Source organism: Chanos chanos, chromosome 4 (genome assembly GCF_902362185.1).
Source record: "Chanos chanos chromosome 4, fChaCha1.1, whole genome shotgun sequence".
NCBI classification, from domain to species: domain Eukaryota; kingdom Metazoa; phylum Chordata; class Actinopteri; order Gonorynchiformes; family Chanidae; genus Chanos; species Chanos chanos.
Window position 1 is genome coordinate 2,552,224 of NC_044498.1, and position 17,701 is coordinate 2,569,924.

Genomic DNA, 17,701 nt, shown 5'->3' on the forward strand with positions numbered 1-17,701 from the left:
TGAGCCCTCTGGGGGTATCACCTCTCACCTCATGATAGATGGTAGCACTTTCTGTGGCGCTCAAACCAATCGTGACCTAGGTGAAAACTCTTTAAAGTAATAATTTTGAAGAAAAGAAAAAAAGAAGAAGAACCTAGGCTTCTAATTGTGTAATATAAAAATAACTTATTTAAAAAGACCTAACCTGCTCTCTTGTGCTTGGTCCAGTTTTCAGGAATGGAAATACCATTTTTGATTGCTGACTCAAATGCAAGTTCTCTGCATTTTAAGGGAGTTTGTCCATGAAACTGGTGTGCAAGTTTCTTGATGTGGCTGGCAGGTTCAAACTCTATGCTATCATCACAAATCTGATGAGGTTTTTCTAGTCTGGCATAACCTGTTCTGGGCATTTCCCCTTTACTTGTTCTGTTGACGTACCTCTTCAGTGTCATTCTGTCTGTCTTGTGGTTCTTTGCCACAGACCGAATGGACCTCCCCTGTGACATGTGCCTCACTGCTCTCTCTAGGTCAGTGGTTCTCAATCCAGCTCCTGGGGGACCCCTGCTCTGCATGTCCTCTATTTATCCTTGCTCTGAACACACCTGATTAGTGTGATTAACATGCTCTTGATTAAACCGAGGTGTGTTTAGCCAATCAAAAGCGCCACTGATGAGTTCAGTCAGGTAGGTCGAGCAGGGAAAGATGGAAAACATGCAGAGGAGGGGTCCCCCAGGAACAGGATTGAGAAACACCGCTTTAGATCACCCAAGGAAACTGAGCCTCTATTTGTCTTTCTTTTGCACTGCCTTGCCATCTTGATCTTATCTCTAGAATATCAGAAAATAAGACTTAAATACACAGGTTAGTCTGTACATAAACTTTTGGGGATAAACTGAGCCGTCGACTCAACTTGCCCCAACATTACCGGCACGTTTTGCCCCACAACCTCCGTTCTGACAAAACTGTTTCACACAGTGCCTCAGATCCACAGTTATGATATATTTATGACCTTGTTTTGTAGCTTACACTGACTTAAATTAACATGTAATAATGTCCAAAACGTATCTATTTTAATTAAAATACAAGACTGATAATCTTTAGTAACATGATAAATTCACTTGGCATGACAGAACTCCTTTTTTTTTTTTTTTTTTGCTGTGATTTGTTTACCACTCTCTCCATGTGTTTGAGTCCAGGATGGAATGCTGAGTAATGTCAACTATACTTCCTTAATTTGTGGTCACATTATTACTTTTGTTTATGGTTGCCTAGATACAGGGGTTGGCTCATTTTACCCACTGGATCGACTTACCCCGTTCTCCCCTAAACCGTATACTTCCATACTCTTAATGTCTGATGTAATCTATTACCGGCATGAACTAAGTACATCACATAACAACCTTTGTCCTGGGATGGCTTCAGTAATTACAGTGCTTTCCAAGGTGGAAAAAAACACCAAAGAGTACATGCTAATCTGAACCGTTGGATGAGCTTGTTTGGTTGTGTTAAGCATCTGAATACTCATTACTTCAGCAGAACCAACTCAGTGCAGCATTTTCATTTAACGGCTTAAACAGAGCCAAGTAGCCAAAACGTTTTACATGCAGTGCAATGTGATGATTAGCCATTTTGTATAGGATGTTCCTTTATAGAACAGAAATGCAGTATCTCTCACTGATATACCATGGTTCAAAAACGGCTGTGTTGTTAAGTTTCCTCTGCGCTGTAAGATCATAACTTTGGGTTGTTGATAAAATGTAAGGCATAGCTCAATAAGATTTCATCAGTAAGCAATTTAGAAAAAGTCTAAGCTCTGACTGAAGGCAATTATTCTAAATCTCTGTTTGTCTTTTTGAATCTCTGCTATCTCGCCAGACTACTGTCTTAACATAGACTTGTCATGTTTTTTTTTTGGAGTGTGCTTTCTTGCATTGACATTATGCCTTTCAGACGTTATAACTCCAACAAACAATTGTTTTGAGAGGGGAACTGACTTTATTTTAGATCCTTCAATCGATCATACGTGACATCTGTGGCAAAATAAAAATTACCGGGTGAAAATATCGAGGGTGGAAATCAGCAAACTATTAATAATCCGCCGCACCTCATCCATCAGCCTGAATGGCCCCTAGTTAAGACTCCACTTCCCAACCACTGCAACAACCGAAGCAGCATTTTGTTTTCGGTCCCCAGTTTGGTCATGTTTTAACAGGCTGGTCAGTTTACTGAGAAGGGAGTGGAGCCCAAGGATCTTTACATGACAGCTGCTATTACTCAGAGGCTCTCAAAGCTTTGGAGACACTGGCTGGCCACAGTAAACACGTAAAGAGGAAGGAACATTGTGCAAAAAACCTGAAGTGTCTCTGTAAATCAAAGTCCTCCAGTCTAAGGGATGGGTTAGAGCTGCCCAAAAACATGCCTGACATAAATGTTTTTTTTTTATCTAAAATTTTATCTTATTCCAAAAGACTCCATTTAAAACTCAATTCCTGCGTGTTCTGGCACATTACGGGTATGTACCATAGGGAACCACACTCATAAACCTCTACGTCTGAATAACCTTTTACATTAAAATCCTTATGAGGTGACAGTTCAGACAGTAGACAAACTTTATAAATGGCTGATAATGTGTTTATTTTGATTGAACTCTCTGCCACTTTTAATGAACCTCTGCTTCTGACAGGGTAAGTGTATGGTGACACATTGGAAGCCGTCCACTGAGGTTGCATTCCTACCTACAGTGAGAGCTGTGGTCCTAGAGTGTGTATGTAGCCCCATTGGACGCAGGGCTGATGGATGGTCCTCTCTCGTTGAGTTTCCATCCACTTCTTCCTGAGGGGGATGTGGCATAAATAATTGTTGTCACTCCCATCGACCGGGTGCCAAACTCAGAGGAGGGGCCGAAACAGCTGACAAAACACTGCCTACCATTCTCCTGGATCCCTTTGTATGCTACACTGCCTCCAGACTCCATAAAGAGAAAGGGCAAATCGTGACAGTAGGTCTAATTTACACTCACTGGGTGACACCAAATTGGACAGACAAAAAGAAAAAAAAGGGATTTTTTTTTAACAAAGCTTGAAACATTAAATTGTGCTCAGTTTGAGACTGAACCGACAACCATAGAACAGAATAGTAAAAATATCACCTTGTTTTAATGAATTAAACTATTTCAGTGTTTTTGTCATCCACAAATGGGCTTTAGCATGAACATTCATCAGCATTGGTATAAATGCATGTGGCAGAATGTTCAATTAAACTCAGTCCTCAAAAACTGAGGAAAAGGGAACCATTTGTCCATCCTTGAGCTGTTAGATTTATACTTTAGCGACAGACGTGTGCCTTAAAAATACACAGCTAATCAGGGAGGTGTAACACAGAGTTTCCCCAGCAGAGTTCCACAGGACTGAAAGGTCACAGCTATGTTTTGACCTTGCCGTAATCTAATCAAGCACGAACCACAACTGTCATGAATCACCCATAAGTATTTACTTAGCATCTTTAAGGTCATAAAACGACGGAAAGGGCAAGTCACCGGGAGAAGGAACGTCCAGTTTCAGGAATGAGGAATCGTTCATTCTGGCCTCTAAAAAAGTCCAACTCATATGACCACTGCAGAACCACACAGGGTTGGGGTTAGGGGCTTTGGGCTTGAACTCGAGCTGGGTATCCATGATTTCCCAAACTCATCTGGAAATACAGAGGAATAAGAAACTCTGCTTGAGGAAGCACCTGCTTGCTGGGAAGAGACGGGGGTGGGGGGTGGGGGGGCTATTTCCACCCTTTAGGCTGGGAGATGTGAAGCCCTGTTCCGGAGGATAGAGCAGGGGGCTTTCCCCTCTCTCTCTCTCTCCCTGTTTACCTCTGAGTGCTCTACCAGTGTATGCAGCTGCAGAAACCTGCTTTGCTGCAGCCGCTCACTCCCACAGCTCCAGATGTTTAGAAGAAAACAAGAGTGCCAGCCAGTGGGGAGGGAAAAAGGGGGCAGGTAACCCTGCTATGGCAGGACTTCCTGTGAACACTAAACAAGGCTTGCAGGTGTATGTCAATCACTCAGTCAGGCAGGGGTGCCTACTCTGTCGACTGCGGGGGGGGGGGGGGGGGTTTGGCATTGAAAGGGTTATTTGCACAGTTTTGGAGCAGCCACAGTTTAAAAGGGTGAAAAAAAATCATAACCCTTTAATGTTCATTCAGGCACCACTTTGTATTCTCTAATATCTGTTACTGAAATAGTCGCGCAAACTGAGCAACTTCACCTTCTCAGACCATGAGCTACCGACACAGTTTGTTTAGAGGAAACTTGGGTGCTATTGTGGATCAGGATACAGCAGTAGAGAGGTGTCCAAGGTGCTCTTTAAACACAGACCAGTTCCACAGAGGAAGTGAACCAGGGCAATCCAGGCGGCTCTTGAACACATTGTCAGGTTTATTGTTGAGTTGATTCGATCAGCATCGTGTATAATAAAAGGAGAATGAATGACAAAAACCCCCTCGATGGTCCAACGTGTGAGACAAGCAAAAATGTTTTCCCACACACTGAGAGAGGAAGAGCAAAAGGGGTCTCCTGCTATGTTGCTACCCCCCCCCTCTATTTAGGAAGCACCAAACTAGGTTATGAATAGTTCTCTCTCCTTGTGTCCCCAAGAGGTTTGTGATTGGCAGGGGTTACAGTAGCAATGTGCATGGGTGAGAAAAAGATAGAGAGAGAGAGCGAGAGAAAGAGAGAGAGAGAGAGAGAGAGAGAGAGAGAGGGACCAGGAAAATGATGGACATTGCTTGAAGCTGATCCATTTCAGTAATTGCTTATAAAATACTTTCGTTTATGTCTGAGAATGCATAACAGGTTGACAACGCAGTGTGGACTATAGTCTAGAATCTACTTTTCACATTCACACACACACATGAAAGCACATACTAACAGATACACCCACACGTGCATGTTGTGCTGATGTAGTATGACGGAATGTAACACAGGTACCAGGGGAAATGCATCAGAGTAAAAATGACCATTTGCTATTGAAAATTTAGTGAAGTACAAGAAAAAGTTGACAGAGACATTTGGCAAAGTTAAAAAGTATGTAAGTACTGTATGTATAAGATGTATTTTTGTTTCATCATTATACACCACCGCATGCACGCATGCACACACACGCACGCACGCACGTACACACGCACGCGCGCACACACACGCACACACACACACACACACACACACACACACACACATACGTGTTTTGCTGTGTTGGCACTCTGACTCTAACCCTCCTATTGCTGTTATTGGGGTTAGGGCGGAGCACATGGCAGGCGGCAGCGTCAGGGGAGCTGTGCTGTGCTGTGTGGGCCGTGGTATCAGGAGGCCCTGGGAACACTGGTGTCAGTATGGGAAAAAAGAAAAGAACTGAAAAAGTGGTAAAGGCACCCTCGCAAAGCGCGGCTCACACCTGCAGTGCCAAGCGAGGGGGGGGCTGGGGGGAGACCTAGAATCCCCCTATTCAACACAGGTGGTCTGAACAAAGCGTCTGAAAATTTGGCCAGAAAGTCTAGTTTTAGTTTTCATATAGATTGAAAAAAAAGGGAAGAAGATTCCCACTGGGATTACACACATACAGTTGTAATCTGTGAGTTGCAGTTATTTCTCTAAATTATTGTTCTCATATTAATCTGATGAATGTCTTCCTGATTGCTTAAGGACATCAGTTTGTGATGTGAGAATGAATCAAGGGCGCATTGTTTCATGTTTGTAGCATTTCCTTTCCTTTGTGACTCAGAAAATCCATCACACACGTGACCAGGCAAGGCCTTATATGGAAACGAATTTCTCACGGACCCTTCATTTGATACAATACATAGAAAATTACATCTTTATTATATTATATTATATTATATTATATTATATTATATTATATTATATCATATTATGTTATATTATGTTATATTATATTATATTATATTATATTATATTATATTATGTTATATTATATTATATTATATTATATTATATTATATTATATTATATTATATTATGCATAGCCTTTTTTTTTACTACAATGTGTAAAAAAAAACAAAACAGCAAAGGCCCGTTTGTGTTTTTCTTAATGAACTTTGCTGCCATCTAGTGGTCACACGTATGAACTTTCCAGCACCTTTATAGGAAGGCAAATGTTTGTATTGTCACTTATATATCTATATCTATATATATGTTATCGTTTGTCCATCTGGGTATAGCTGAGTGAATACATGCCATTCAGAATGGTGTGTTTAGAGAATGCAGTTTTGTGTGCTGAGATGGACTCTGAGGGGCTGTGAGAGAAGCTGCAACTGTTTTTACTGTAAACTATTTAATGTGACTGCCATTTTGGCTCTTAATTTCAATGCCTGCGTGTCTCACACACACACACTCATGCACACACACGCACGCACGCACACACACACACACACGCACACACATGCACACACACAAACACATGCCACACACCATCAAAGTGAGAGAGAGAGAGAGAGACAGAGACAGAGACAGAGACAGAGACAGAGACAGAGACAGAGAGAGAGAGAGAGAGAGAGAGACAGAGACAGAGACAGTGCGAGAGAGAGAGAGAGAGAGAGAGAGAGACAGAGACAGAGACAGAGACAGAGACAGAGACAGAGACAGTGCGAGAGAGAGAGAGAGAGAGAGAGAGAGAGAGAGAGAGAGAGAGAGACAGAGACAGAGACAGAGCGAAAGAGAGAGAGAGAGAGAGAGGCAGCCAGAAAGACAGATTCAAACACACATACAAAGAGAACATTCTTTAGTTCCTCAGAGAAGTGTGATCAAATCAAGGATCAGTTTAAAAAGTGTTCACACATAAACACACAAACACACAAGCACACAAGCACACATAAATACAGTAGCTGGAACAGGAAATGCGTGTGCTGTTTACAGCATCCTGTAAGTGAGCAGAGCCACACAGCAGTGGTCTTCATTTCCTGCCCTGAATGACAGTCGCTCTAACCTCCATCACCAGCTCCGCCTCACAGACGGGTACCGTTAATATATGCTGTGTGACAGATGTGTCTGGTCTATTTATCTATTTTACACATTTGGTTCTGGGATTTTGTTGTTGTTGTTGTTGTTGTTTTGATGTTGATGTTGTTTATCCAGTAATAGGTTTGAAGAATATGAAGGAATATACCGAAGCAAACAAGGAGACTTAATTTGCTCATTTTTTGTCTCTGAAGTATTTTGAGTCCTTGCACATCCCAATGGTCTGATCATTTTAATAGGTCAGAATATATAGCGTTACAAAGGCTCTGATACCTCTGACACACCTGGTCTTATAAAGTCCCCCTTTCCTCCATTGTGCCCAGAAATCATCAAACAGAGAGAAAATTCTCCCCAGTCTTGCCATCAGAGAGAGTTGCCTAGGGCTCTCCTGTCACAGAATCTTATCACCAAAAATGACGCTTCCATAAAACTGGTTGTTCGAAGACACAAAACAAAGGTTTTCACACTGTTCTTTTGTCAGCAACACGTATAAGCCCCAAATAACTTTAGCCTCTGTGCCTAAAAAAACAGGGCTGACCCCAATCTGGAGCAAGACCAGCTAAACTCTGGGATGGTCAGGCTCATGTGTGTGTGTCACCTGACTTCCCCCCCAGGACTGAGGGCTCATTAGGTCCAGGGCTAAAGAGTGTTTTTAAGCCATGATCTACACAGAAAACAGTGCCGTGTCAAAACCCAGGACTAACAACACCCATCACTGATATCTGACGTTCATCTCACAGACCCCTTCCTTCTTCTTTGCATCAGCAAGTAGCCCTCGCCCATGGAAACACAGGTCAAAACGTTGTACAGTATGTGTATATTTATATGTGTGTGTATTTTGTGTGTGTGTGTGTGTGTGTGTGTATCTGGGTGGTTTGTCTATTGAGTCAAAGCAGAGAGAGGAAAAACAGTGGGGAGGGGCAGACTGAAAAACTGCTGTATATTTATCTATTTTAACTAATGTGGTCTCAGAGGGCATGCAAGGCTTCTCGTCTGAATGTGTGCAATCGTGCCATTTACCCTGTGTGTGTGAGTGTGTGAGTGTGTGTGTGGATGCATGTGCGCGTGCATGTGTGCGCGTGTGAGTGTGTGTGTGTGTGTGTGTGTCACTGAAGAGAGAGAGAGTTACTCTGAAGTTTGTGGTGGAAGAAACTGCAGTCACTTGAAACTGGATTACTTTGCGCAGCTAAGCAAGGCCAACTGAGAGGTAAAGAGGAACACTGTATTTTTCTTCTTTTGTTTTGTTTGGTTTTGTTTAGAAAAAAAAAAAAAAACAAAAAAATATGTAAATGATTTTTGAATGCTTACTTAAGTAAAAGTTAGTAAAACTGTATGTCTTTTTGTATAAACTGTTCTTAATGTTAGCAAAACGGCATCAGAGTGTAGAGCTTTCTTATTCTATCTCAGTCTGTGTTTCTACAGCATACATTTCCTGTATCTTGATCTTCATGTCCTCTTCTTACTGTGCTAAATGACCATGACAGAAAATTCTTATTTTATTTCTCTAATTTCAGATTGGAGAAAAATATCTGTAAATTAATTAATCTCTAAAATGTACCCCTGGGTTGAAGATCTCAGATCTAACTAGACAGCTGAGTCTAAACATCTGTTCTGAAAAAAAAAAAAAAAAAAAAAAAGAAATTGAAATTAAAATTACATCTAACGCAATATGGATTTTTGCTAACTGAAATGTTCCTTTTCTAGTCCAGACCAGTTCGATTTTAACTACAGAGAGAGAAAAGATCCACCATGTTAAATCGTCAAAACCAAGTCTGTCTAAGAGAATACAATGCTATGTAAGCAGTCCAAGTGGTTCCCTAAACCAGTTTTGGTATGAATTTGGTGAACTTTGCTTCTCAAAATCTGCAGGGCACTCATCTGCTGCGTAGTCCCATCTTAACAGCATATTGCACTGATGTTGTGAAAATATTTAAGCATTTCTTGCCTGAATTTATGTCCCTTTGTTTCGATTTAGGGTCATCTCGTCGGCTAGCCTGTCACTGGAGCGCAGTGGTCATTGTTCTGGCCATTATATATACTAATATGTTACATACAGATAGATATGTTTTACTTGGTGTGCTGTAGTTTTGTGATGGCCAGCCACGGCAGTTTGGGGCTTTCCGCCGCACAAATAGTCTAAACCGACTTCTTAGAGTCAGTTCCCAAACTTGTTCTTGTTTTCCACTAACATAACGGAGATTTTGTTTATATTTGGTCAGCAGCTTTTGAACTTCTCTCTCATCTGCAATGAAATGAAGATCATACCACTTACCATCTGTTCTTTTCAGATTTCATTTCCCTCTTCACTGGCTCTTCCTGGCACTCCTCTGAGCTCTGGCACCTTAAGTTTACAGGGTAACCTAGGCTTTAGTTGCTAGCTGTCTACACATATACAAAATGATGTAACTGGAAGGATAGAATTTAAAAAAAAAAGAGAGAGAGAGAAGGAGGCACCATGGCCCTTGAGGGCCAGTATTGAACAGTGCTCTCGTACAGTGACTGATGTCTGACTGACAGTCGTTCTTTCAGCCTTGGAGTGCTGTGGTATTTGCCCTCTGGCGCTGCCCTCAGCATGACCTGCTCCAGACTCATGTGGACTCCGAAAACGCTGGGCAGCAAGAGCACTGGAGACTGACCTCTGGACGTTAACAGACTGGACTCTCAGTGACAGGTACACCTCTGTGGAACACAAGTAGAGGTTAACAGTTTGACCTGGACGTCACGGGCAAGTCGGAATGAATCTCGTTTCATCGTCGGCGATGTAATACGCGATTCCGTATGACTCCGTAGGATTATATTACGGCCGATTTACCATGGCTTGTGTTGAATGATACATAATACTGTGAAAAATCAGCGTAAATTTGCTTGCGTTAAATGTACTCAGAGAGAGTTAAATCAAGTCTCTTGAGAGTACATGTGGCCTCACTCTGGTGAGAGTGAAAGCACACGCACTCTTTCAGAGTAAAATTAACACTGACACTCCGCATAGATCATAGGACAAACACAGCATTCTTGTGGATCATTACAATTCACCAAGCATCATGTTTAAAAGACCATTTTGTGTCAATACTCAAACACATGAATTGAACATGAATTGAAATTAACAATACGTAACAGAATCCAGTCACTCTTCCGGTGTTCTGAGATAGATCAGACAAGTAAAAGTGAGTATAATGAGGAATGTCTATGTACTCAGAAAACCTGCCATATTTATATACTCCCTCTGAGTTCTAGTGCAGAGCATCTCCACTCACAGCGTCTGGCCGTAGCATCTTTTTATTTTGCACAGAAATAGTAACCGTATCAGCAACCATTTGCATGGTTCTATCAGCAGACATTAGCAGTGGTTTACACCATCATGAATACAGACAACAACAACAACTGATTACATTGACCTCTTAAAATGTCAGCCATTCAGCGGGACAGTTTTTCATGCACCTATTGCATCTAATTCACGACGGATCTTTAGGCGGGTTTGGCATCTAACTCTACATTCATTTGCCAAATTTGTCCATTAATTGGTTTATTCATTCATTCATTCATTCATTCATTCGTTCATTCATTTATTTTCCAGGTGTTAAGGATGGGTTGTGCTTGCAGTGGCCATAAACCCAAGAAGGGAAAAGAAAACTCTCACTCAACTGACTTTGCCAACTTTCACAGATCACATGTGCGTATAACCTCAGATTTGTCACAAAATATCGTATAGTGGTTATTATTGGACTACAGATCAGACGGAAATGGAAAATGAATAGTTTCCACTTTAAGGTCTTGCGACAGTATCTTTTTTTTTTTTTTTTTTTTTTTTTTTTTATCTAAACTGAAATCAAATTACATAAGTTTCAGCATCTTTTGCTAACTCACTCCCCACAAAAATATCTGCTTTAAATTCATGCATTTGTCTCCCCTGCGACTACACTAACTCAGTTTGCTTTTCTTTCTGTCAGCTACCCGGAAGACTGGGGCAGGATGGTAAATACATTTCGAATACGTCAAACTGTTGTGTCTGAGATAGGATGAGACTTAGAGATCTTAAAAACAAAAACAAAACAATAAAGAAAGAAAGAAATACATAAATAAATAAATAAATAGAAAATCAGCCTTTGAATCTGGTTGAGAAAAGCAAGCTGCATTGTCATAGTAACGATTTCTTGTCATCACTGTATGGCTGATGATGTCATTCCAGTTCCTGTAAAATGAGGTATTGCCGCGTTGAAGCTGGATTGCGTTACAGAATCGTGTGTCACCTGCTTCTCTCTCGATGTTCCTTTCAGATGATGACATCGTCGTCGCACAGCACGACTTCCAACCGGCCAATGAGTCGGATCTTCCTTTTAAAAAAGGAGAAAAACTTAAAATTGTTCAGGAGTGAGTACAACTCAAAAAGATCGTTGCGAACTTGAAAGGTTCTTAAACCCTTTGGAAGATAAGATATGAATGGTCAGTGTGGAAATCCTTTTATGACATTCAGGTCCCCTATCTTGAGTCTGTCAGGCAGACAACAAACATTCACAGTTTGAACTGTCTGATTCCATGATTAGATCTTTTCATTGGCTCTTTCGAAGTCCACAGTAGCACATCTCATACCCTACACTTGTTATGTCTCTGCATTCAGTATCACCATGTTGCCTGTTTACACATGTCTATTCACGGTCCACCTTTGGGTACTGTAGACAAAAATAGCCCCGTTTACACTGTAGGCCAAACCTGGTGCTTGAACTTAGTTCCTGGGCTTACGTTCCTGGGTTGATGGCCCACCGTGTAAACGGGTCCTAATGTGGTAAACACCATGATCAGCTCTTCCTCACTGAAATCTTTGTGTGAACTGCTCTGCAGAAGCGGAGACTGGTGGTTGGCGCGGTCGCTCCAGACTGGAGATGAAGGTTATATACCATCCACATATGTGGCCAGAGTAAACACACTGGAGGTTGAGAGGTAAACTGCTCTGAAATGAACCCTTTGGATGAGTGATGTTCTGCAAAAAGACCTGCGCTATCTGGGGGGGGGGGGGGTTGTCAAGAAAAATCATTGTTTATTAATACATAAACTTGTCACCCTCTGGATTTCAGGTGGTTCTTCAAAAATCTGAGTCGGAGAGACACAGAACGGCTCCTCCTGGCCCCAGGAAACAAGCCTGGTTCATTCTTAGTGCGAGAGAGTGAGACAAGCCAAGGTAAGAATCTATGATGCTTCTCTCTGTTTCTCTGATGTTTTCCTCCTCGCTCATGTCTCAACTATCAAGGATCTGGCCTGAGAAAAACATGGTATAGATCAGTGAGGCCAAAACAAACTGATGCCATACTTAAAACAAAAAAACATCCATCCATCCATCCATCCCAGACAGACAGACAGACAGACAGACAACTAGACAGACAGACAGACTTACAGTCCAGCTAATTGGTCAATGTTCTACCATCAAACTGTGTGATCTGTGTCAGAGGAAAGACTGCAGACATCTTGTGAATTACGATACAGGGAAGTTTCCCTTGGGACTCAGTGACTTAATATTTGTGTGTTACATGTTTGACGTGGTCATAATCGTTCCTCGGACATGTAAACGTTATTCGTGTTAAACCTCTTGCAGGTGCCTTCTCCTTGTCCATGAGAGACTTTGTGCCGGAGCAGGGTGACGTAGTCAAGCACTACAAGATCCGGACCCTTGACAGCGGTGGCTACTACATCTCACCCTCCAACACCTTCCCGTCTCTGCAGGAGTTGGTGAAATATTACTCCAGTGAGTGAAAGAAAAGGGGTGTGTCTGAAGATGAGGGTTGATAGTCCCTGCTGTATGGTATATTGGCTCCCCACAGAGTTACATTAGTTAAATCACTGGGGGTTCAGTGATGGATTATGCTAGCCACACTAATTAAAACTTTCAGTACTTATAAACGGGCAGTCTATTTTTGGACTGCATGGAGACTGGCGACACTTTGACCATGCATCAAACCCAACCGCTACCCACTCAGAGAAGGCTGCTCTCTCAGCCACAGTCGACACTTCCTGTGGTAGTTTGCTCACATTTTGACGCTCAGACAAAACCACCTGATAAGCCGGCCAGTTCTCCCCTCGACTGTTTTTTCCACGCCTCTCTTCAGTGGCTGCCGTTCTTTTTTTAGCGCTGTTTACACCCCATGACATTTCAGTTGTTTGTCCTGCTTATTTATTTCATTTTTTTTCATTTAGTCCTCTGAAGAGGTTGCAAGTGGACTGTATGTTATTCACTGTCACACGTAACACAGTATCAACACATATAGTGCGATTCACTGTGCAAAAATACATCTATTTCTAATTTTCTTCGCATTGTAAAAGTATGTGGAGTATGCAGTGAGCACACACACACACACACACAGGCACACTCACACACACACACACACACACACACACGCACACGCAGATGTCGAGACAAGGTCAGGTCAGGCCAAGCAAGAAGGAAGCTACATTTGAAATCTTTTAAAGGTTGATTCTCTGACTCTCTGTACTAATGTCAATGGTCATTCACAGGGACAGCAGACGGACTGTGTCAGAGACTGGGGAACCCCTGTAAGTCTGGGGCCCCTGAGAGACCCTGGGCAAAGGATGAGTGGGAGATACCCCGTGAGACCCTGAAGATGGCGAAGAAGTTGGGTGCAGGACAGTTTGGAGAAGTGTGGATGGGTAAGACTTTAAAAAAACATCATTGTGCCTTTAAAAAAAACAAACAATCCACATACGTTTGGTATTGAATTTAGAGATGACATCAATCAAAGAGAACAGCTGCATCAAGGTGAGCATTACTGATTTTTAGCTGAAAGGAGCCGAAAGGCTTTGTTCTGACCTTAACGTCAACATCAGCTGACGTTAAGTTCAGAACTTGTATCTAAATTTTCCAAACCCTTCACCCAGAAAGAAAGCAGAATGTTATGCCAGAGCAGACATACCCTGAGATCATTTCAAAGCTCTCAAAAATACCATTTACTCCCCTTCAGACAAACCCAGAGCTGACCAAGGAAAAAAAAAACCCTGACACCTTCAATTCGATAAGAGGCCTGTGATAGGGTAACAAAACAGGCTGAGAGAAACGTTATAAGAAGGCGTGAAACTATGTCTATATCTTCTGGTCACTGTAAATCTGTGTCTGGAAGTGACTATTAAAACAGTGTGTTTTATGAACGTCTGCAACATCTGTGGTAAATAAAATTTGCAACCAAGATGTGCTCGGAAAAAGTCTTGAGGTTGATAAAACAAACTGGTGTGTTGGTACTAAAATTAAACGTGTAAAATACACATGATAAGAGAAGACACGCGATAATGAAATTTAAGGTTTTACTTTGTTGGCAACATTTGTTCATGCATCGGCGGTTGCCACGGGAAGCATTAGCTTTGCGCTGCAATCTGAGGTTACCGTAAACGTGTGCACGCGCACCCTAAAACCGGCCAAACGGACATTCGTACGATGTCTTAAAAGGACACCATACGCCAAACGTGTATGTTTCCGTGTTGAAGGTTTCTACAAGAACAACCAGAAGGTGGCAATTAAGACTTTGAAGGAGGGCACCATGGAGCCCGAAGCGTTTCTACAGGAGGCTAACCTGATGAAACAGCTGCAGCATCAGAGGCTTGTCAAGCTCTACGCCGTCGTAACCAAGGAACCCATTCTCATTGTCACGGAGTTCATGGCCAACGGTCAGTCGCCTCAGTAGTTGTTTATATGTAAATAGATAATGATAGATATGTTTTTCTTTTTTCCAAATTAAAAAAGTTTCATGTTCTAATGAACATGGGTTTATTGTGCTGGGTTTGTTCACCTCCAGGAAGCTTGTTAGATTTTCTGAAAACAGATGATGGCAGGAAGTTAAAACTCCCCAAACTGATCGACATGGCGGCTCAGGTGAGTACACACTTTCATAGAGCATATACTATGTCTTTAGTATGTCTCCCCTAAAACTTTTCTGGCAGCCTGTCAGCATGGCCATGAGTGCTTTGGTTCTCATTCAGTTCAGCACTGCATATGGTTTAGAGTGCCATGTACACAGTTGAACTTGCATCATTCATCAAAGCTGATATATCAGCTACATGTCTGATACATGCCACTGTATCTTCTTCTTCTTCTTCTTCTTCTTTTTTTTTTTTTTTTTATAAATAAAGGCAAAACCATCTTCTCTCACTCTTCAGATATTCGTGATTTGACTTGACATTTTCAGTTTGATTTTTTATCAAAAAACAGAAAACAGCTCACCCTTGAGAGTTCTCTAAATGTATTCAAATTTGTTTGGCTGAAGTTTATGTATAAATAAACTTTCTCTCTCTATAAACGTCTCTCTCTCTCAAGCCCTCTCTCTCTGTATATATATATGTAAATACATACACATATGCATACGTATGCACATATGAAGAAGAAAAGAAAGTGAGAGAGATACAGAGAGACTTGGTTTGCTCTGCTATGTTTGGCGTCTCTGTCTCTGTCTTAAGAGACTATCTGAGAATTCTCGTGGAAACAGTTTACACTCTGTGCTCTGCTTGCGGTCAGCCTCCGTATTTCTACTCAAAACCTCACCCTTCTTTTGATTATTAACATCCGGACAGGAAGTGATGTCGTTTTTTCCATCAGCGTCTACCCCTTTACCCCTCCTCTCGCCCCCCGCCCCCCCCTCCTCCCCCCGAGACTACATGAACGCTCTTCCTGAGAACGGGCACATCCTGTTGAAAACCAACCTTACAGATGTTGTCGCATCACAGTCCACTGTCTTTTAGCTAAGTTAGACTTTATTACTGACATGTACTGGTGCACGTGTGGAATGATTTCTTTAGCAAACTTCTTGAATGCAAGCGCACGATTGTATCTGGGGCATCTCAAAACGACCGGCCTCCTCTGGTTTCATTTATTCATATTCATAAGTCATACTTCACTAGAAATAATCCCCGTTAGATTTATAATGTCTTCTGCAAGAGAATGCTGAACAAGATAGGAACATGCAAAGTTTCACATTTAAAGGCTAAATGGAAATGCAATAACTGGTTCCTCTAACAACAGGCAGTTCTTGGAGAACAGCCTTATGAAAAAGATGCGCGTTTAGGATCCATGGATGTGCACGGAGCACAATCCAAACAGCTCAGGCAGACTGCAGTAAGGAGGGTGAAAATGTGAGCTTGAAATACAACTTAGGCCAGGAAAGAAACCTGAATGAAGCATTTTCAGATAAGATGCACTGTCACGAATGCACAACACATTTCTCTAATCAGTCCCAGAGAGAGGTACTTTTTAGCAGCTGTTTTCTTACATTAAATGAAAAGCAAGATTTGTCTCTGAAACAGAAACCCATCTTTACCCTGAGCTTCAAAGATATTCTCCATTACTATTAAAGTATTCTGTTTGCCTTTGAAAGGCAAGCTGATGGATTTCTTTTACATTTAACCTCCAAAAACACTGTATACATAATTAACTCTTTAATTAATTATGATTATTCCCTTATTTTTTGTCAACCTCTCTCTCTCTCTCTCTCTCTCTCTCTCTTTCTCTCTCTCACACAGATTGCAGAAGGCATGGCTTACATAGAAAGAAAGAATTACATTCACAGAGACCTCCGTGCAGCCAACATACTGGTCTCAGAAACGCTGCACTGCAAAATTGCTGACTTCGGCCTGGCCAGGATAATAGAGACTGAATATACAGCACAGGAAGGTACTCGCAGGCTTCACTTTGACCAAGCATTTTCCAGCTAGCTAAAACTACGGTATAATTCAAGGTAACTCAAGCCAGCAGAAAACTGATACAGAGGAGGCTGCTAAGACCTCCAGGGCCAATTATAGTTCAGAGTTTACTTTTTGTGAATGTGTGAGTGATGCTTGTTTGGGGAAGAAGACACTGTCAGACAGGAAAGTGAATGCAGCTAACTGAAGACTCCTTTTTTTGGTCTTTGCTTGTTCCCACTGTGGTTTTTTCAGGGTTTTTTTTTTTTTTTTTTAAATTACTTCCTTTTTTCTCACACGATTTAATCTTAAGTGTGAGAAGTAACTTATTCACAGAAAACGCTTCCCCCACCCCGATCTCTCCCTCTCTCTCGACCTTCAGGGGCAAAGTTCCCAATCAAATGGACCGCTCCTGAGGCTATCAACTTCGGCACTTTCAGCATAAAGTCGGACGTCTGGTCGTTCGGAGTTCTCCTGACAGAGATAGTCACCTACGGGAGAGTGCCCTATCCAGGTAACTTAAAACATCTCCGACGTGAACTGTCTTACAAAAGCGTGAACCTCGTCTGAGTTTTAATCACACCTGCGAGGCTCCATGAGATGAGCAGAACTGGAAACTCTCTGCCACAGTATATCGAGGTGAAAAAAGTGTGTTCTTGTCAAAAAGTGACTGAATGAGTTAAATTTGACTAGATAATCCACAGATGAAATTAGACTTAGTCATGCTAAAAGTCTGATTTTCATATAACTCTTGATACAGCTTTGTTTGGTTTTAGTTTGGTTTTAGTTGGGTTAGATCAGCTGCTCATTGTTTTTTTTGTGTGCTGACCAGGGATGACCAATCCAGAGGTAATCCGTAACCTGGACAGGCGTTACAGGATGCCGTGTCCTGACGGCTGTCCGGAGGAGCTCTACGAGATCATGATGAAGTGCTGGAGGGAAAAGCCGGAGGACAGACCCACGTTCGAATTCCTTCAGGACATGCTCAACGATTTCTTCATCGCTACCGAGGGCCAGTACGAGATGCAGCCTTAG

At 41.9% G+C, this 17,701-nt stretch overlaps 1 protein-coding gene across 1 annotated transcript; it reads left to right on the forward strand.

The window, feature by feature from the left end:
• The first annotated feature begins 10,583 nt into the window (after positions 1-10,583).
• Positions 10,584-17,701, forward strand: blk (BLK proto-oncogene, Src family tyrosine kinase). Its single transcript, XM_030770759.1, has 11 exons — positions 10,584-10,670; positions 11,235-11,368; positions 11,837-11,935; positions 12,070-12,173; positions 12,585-12,734; positions 13,502-13,654; positions 14,483-14,662; positions 14,791-14,867; positions 16,508-16,658; positions 17,049-17,180; positions 17,499-17,701. The coding sequence occupies exons 1-11, from the start codon at positions 10,584-10,586 to the stop codon at positions 17,699-17,701; spliced, it is 1,470 nt and encodes a 489-aa protein (XP_030626619.1).

Excerpts from the sequence above, each read along its gene's own strand:
- blk (XM_030770759.1), top strand. The coding sequence starts at position 10,584 with ATGGGTTGTGCTTGCAGTGGCCATAAACCCAAGAAGGGAAAAGAAAAC. Across the intron at positions 12,174-12,584 it reads AGAGAGTGAGACAAGCCAAG|GTGCCTTCTCCTTGTCCATG; the intron begins GTAAGAATCTAT and ends AACCTCTTGCAG. Across the intron at positions 12,735-13,501 it reads GTTGGTGAAATATTACTCCA|GGACAGCAGACGGACTGTGT; the intron begins GTGAGTGAAAGA and ends GGTCATTCACAG.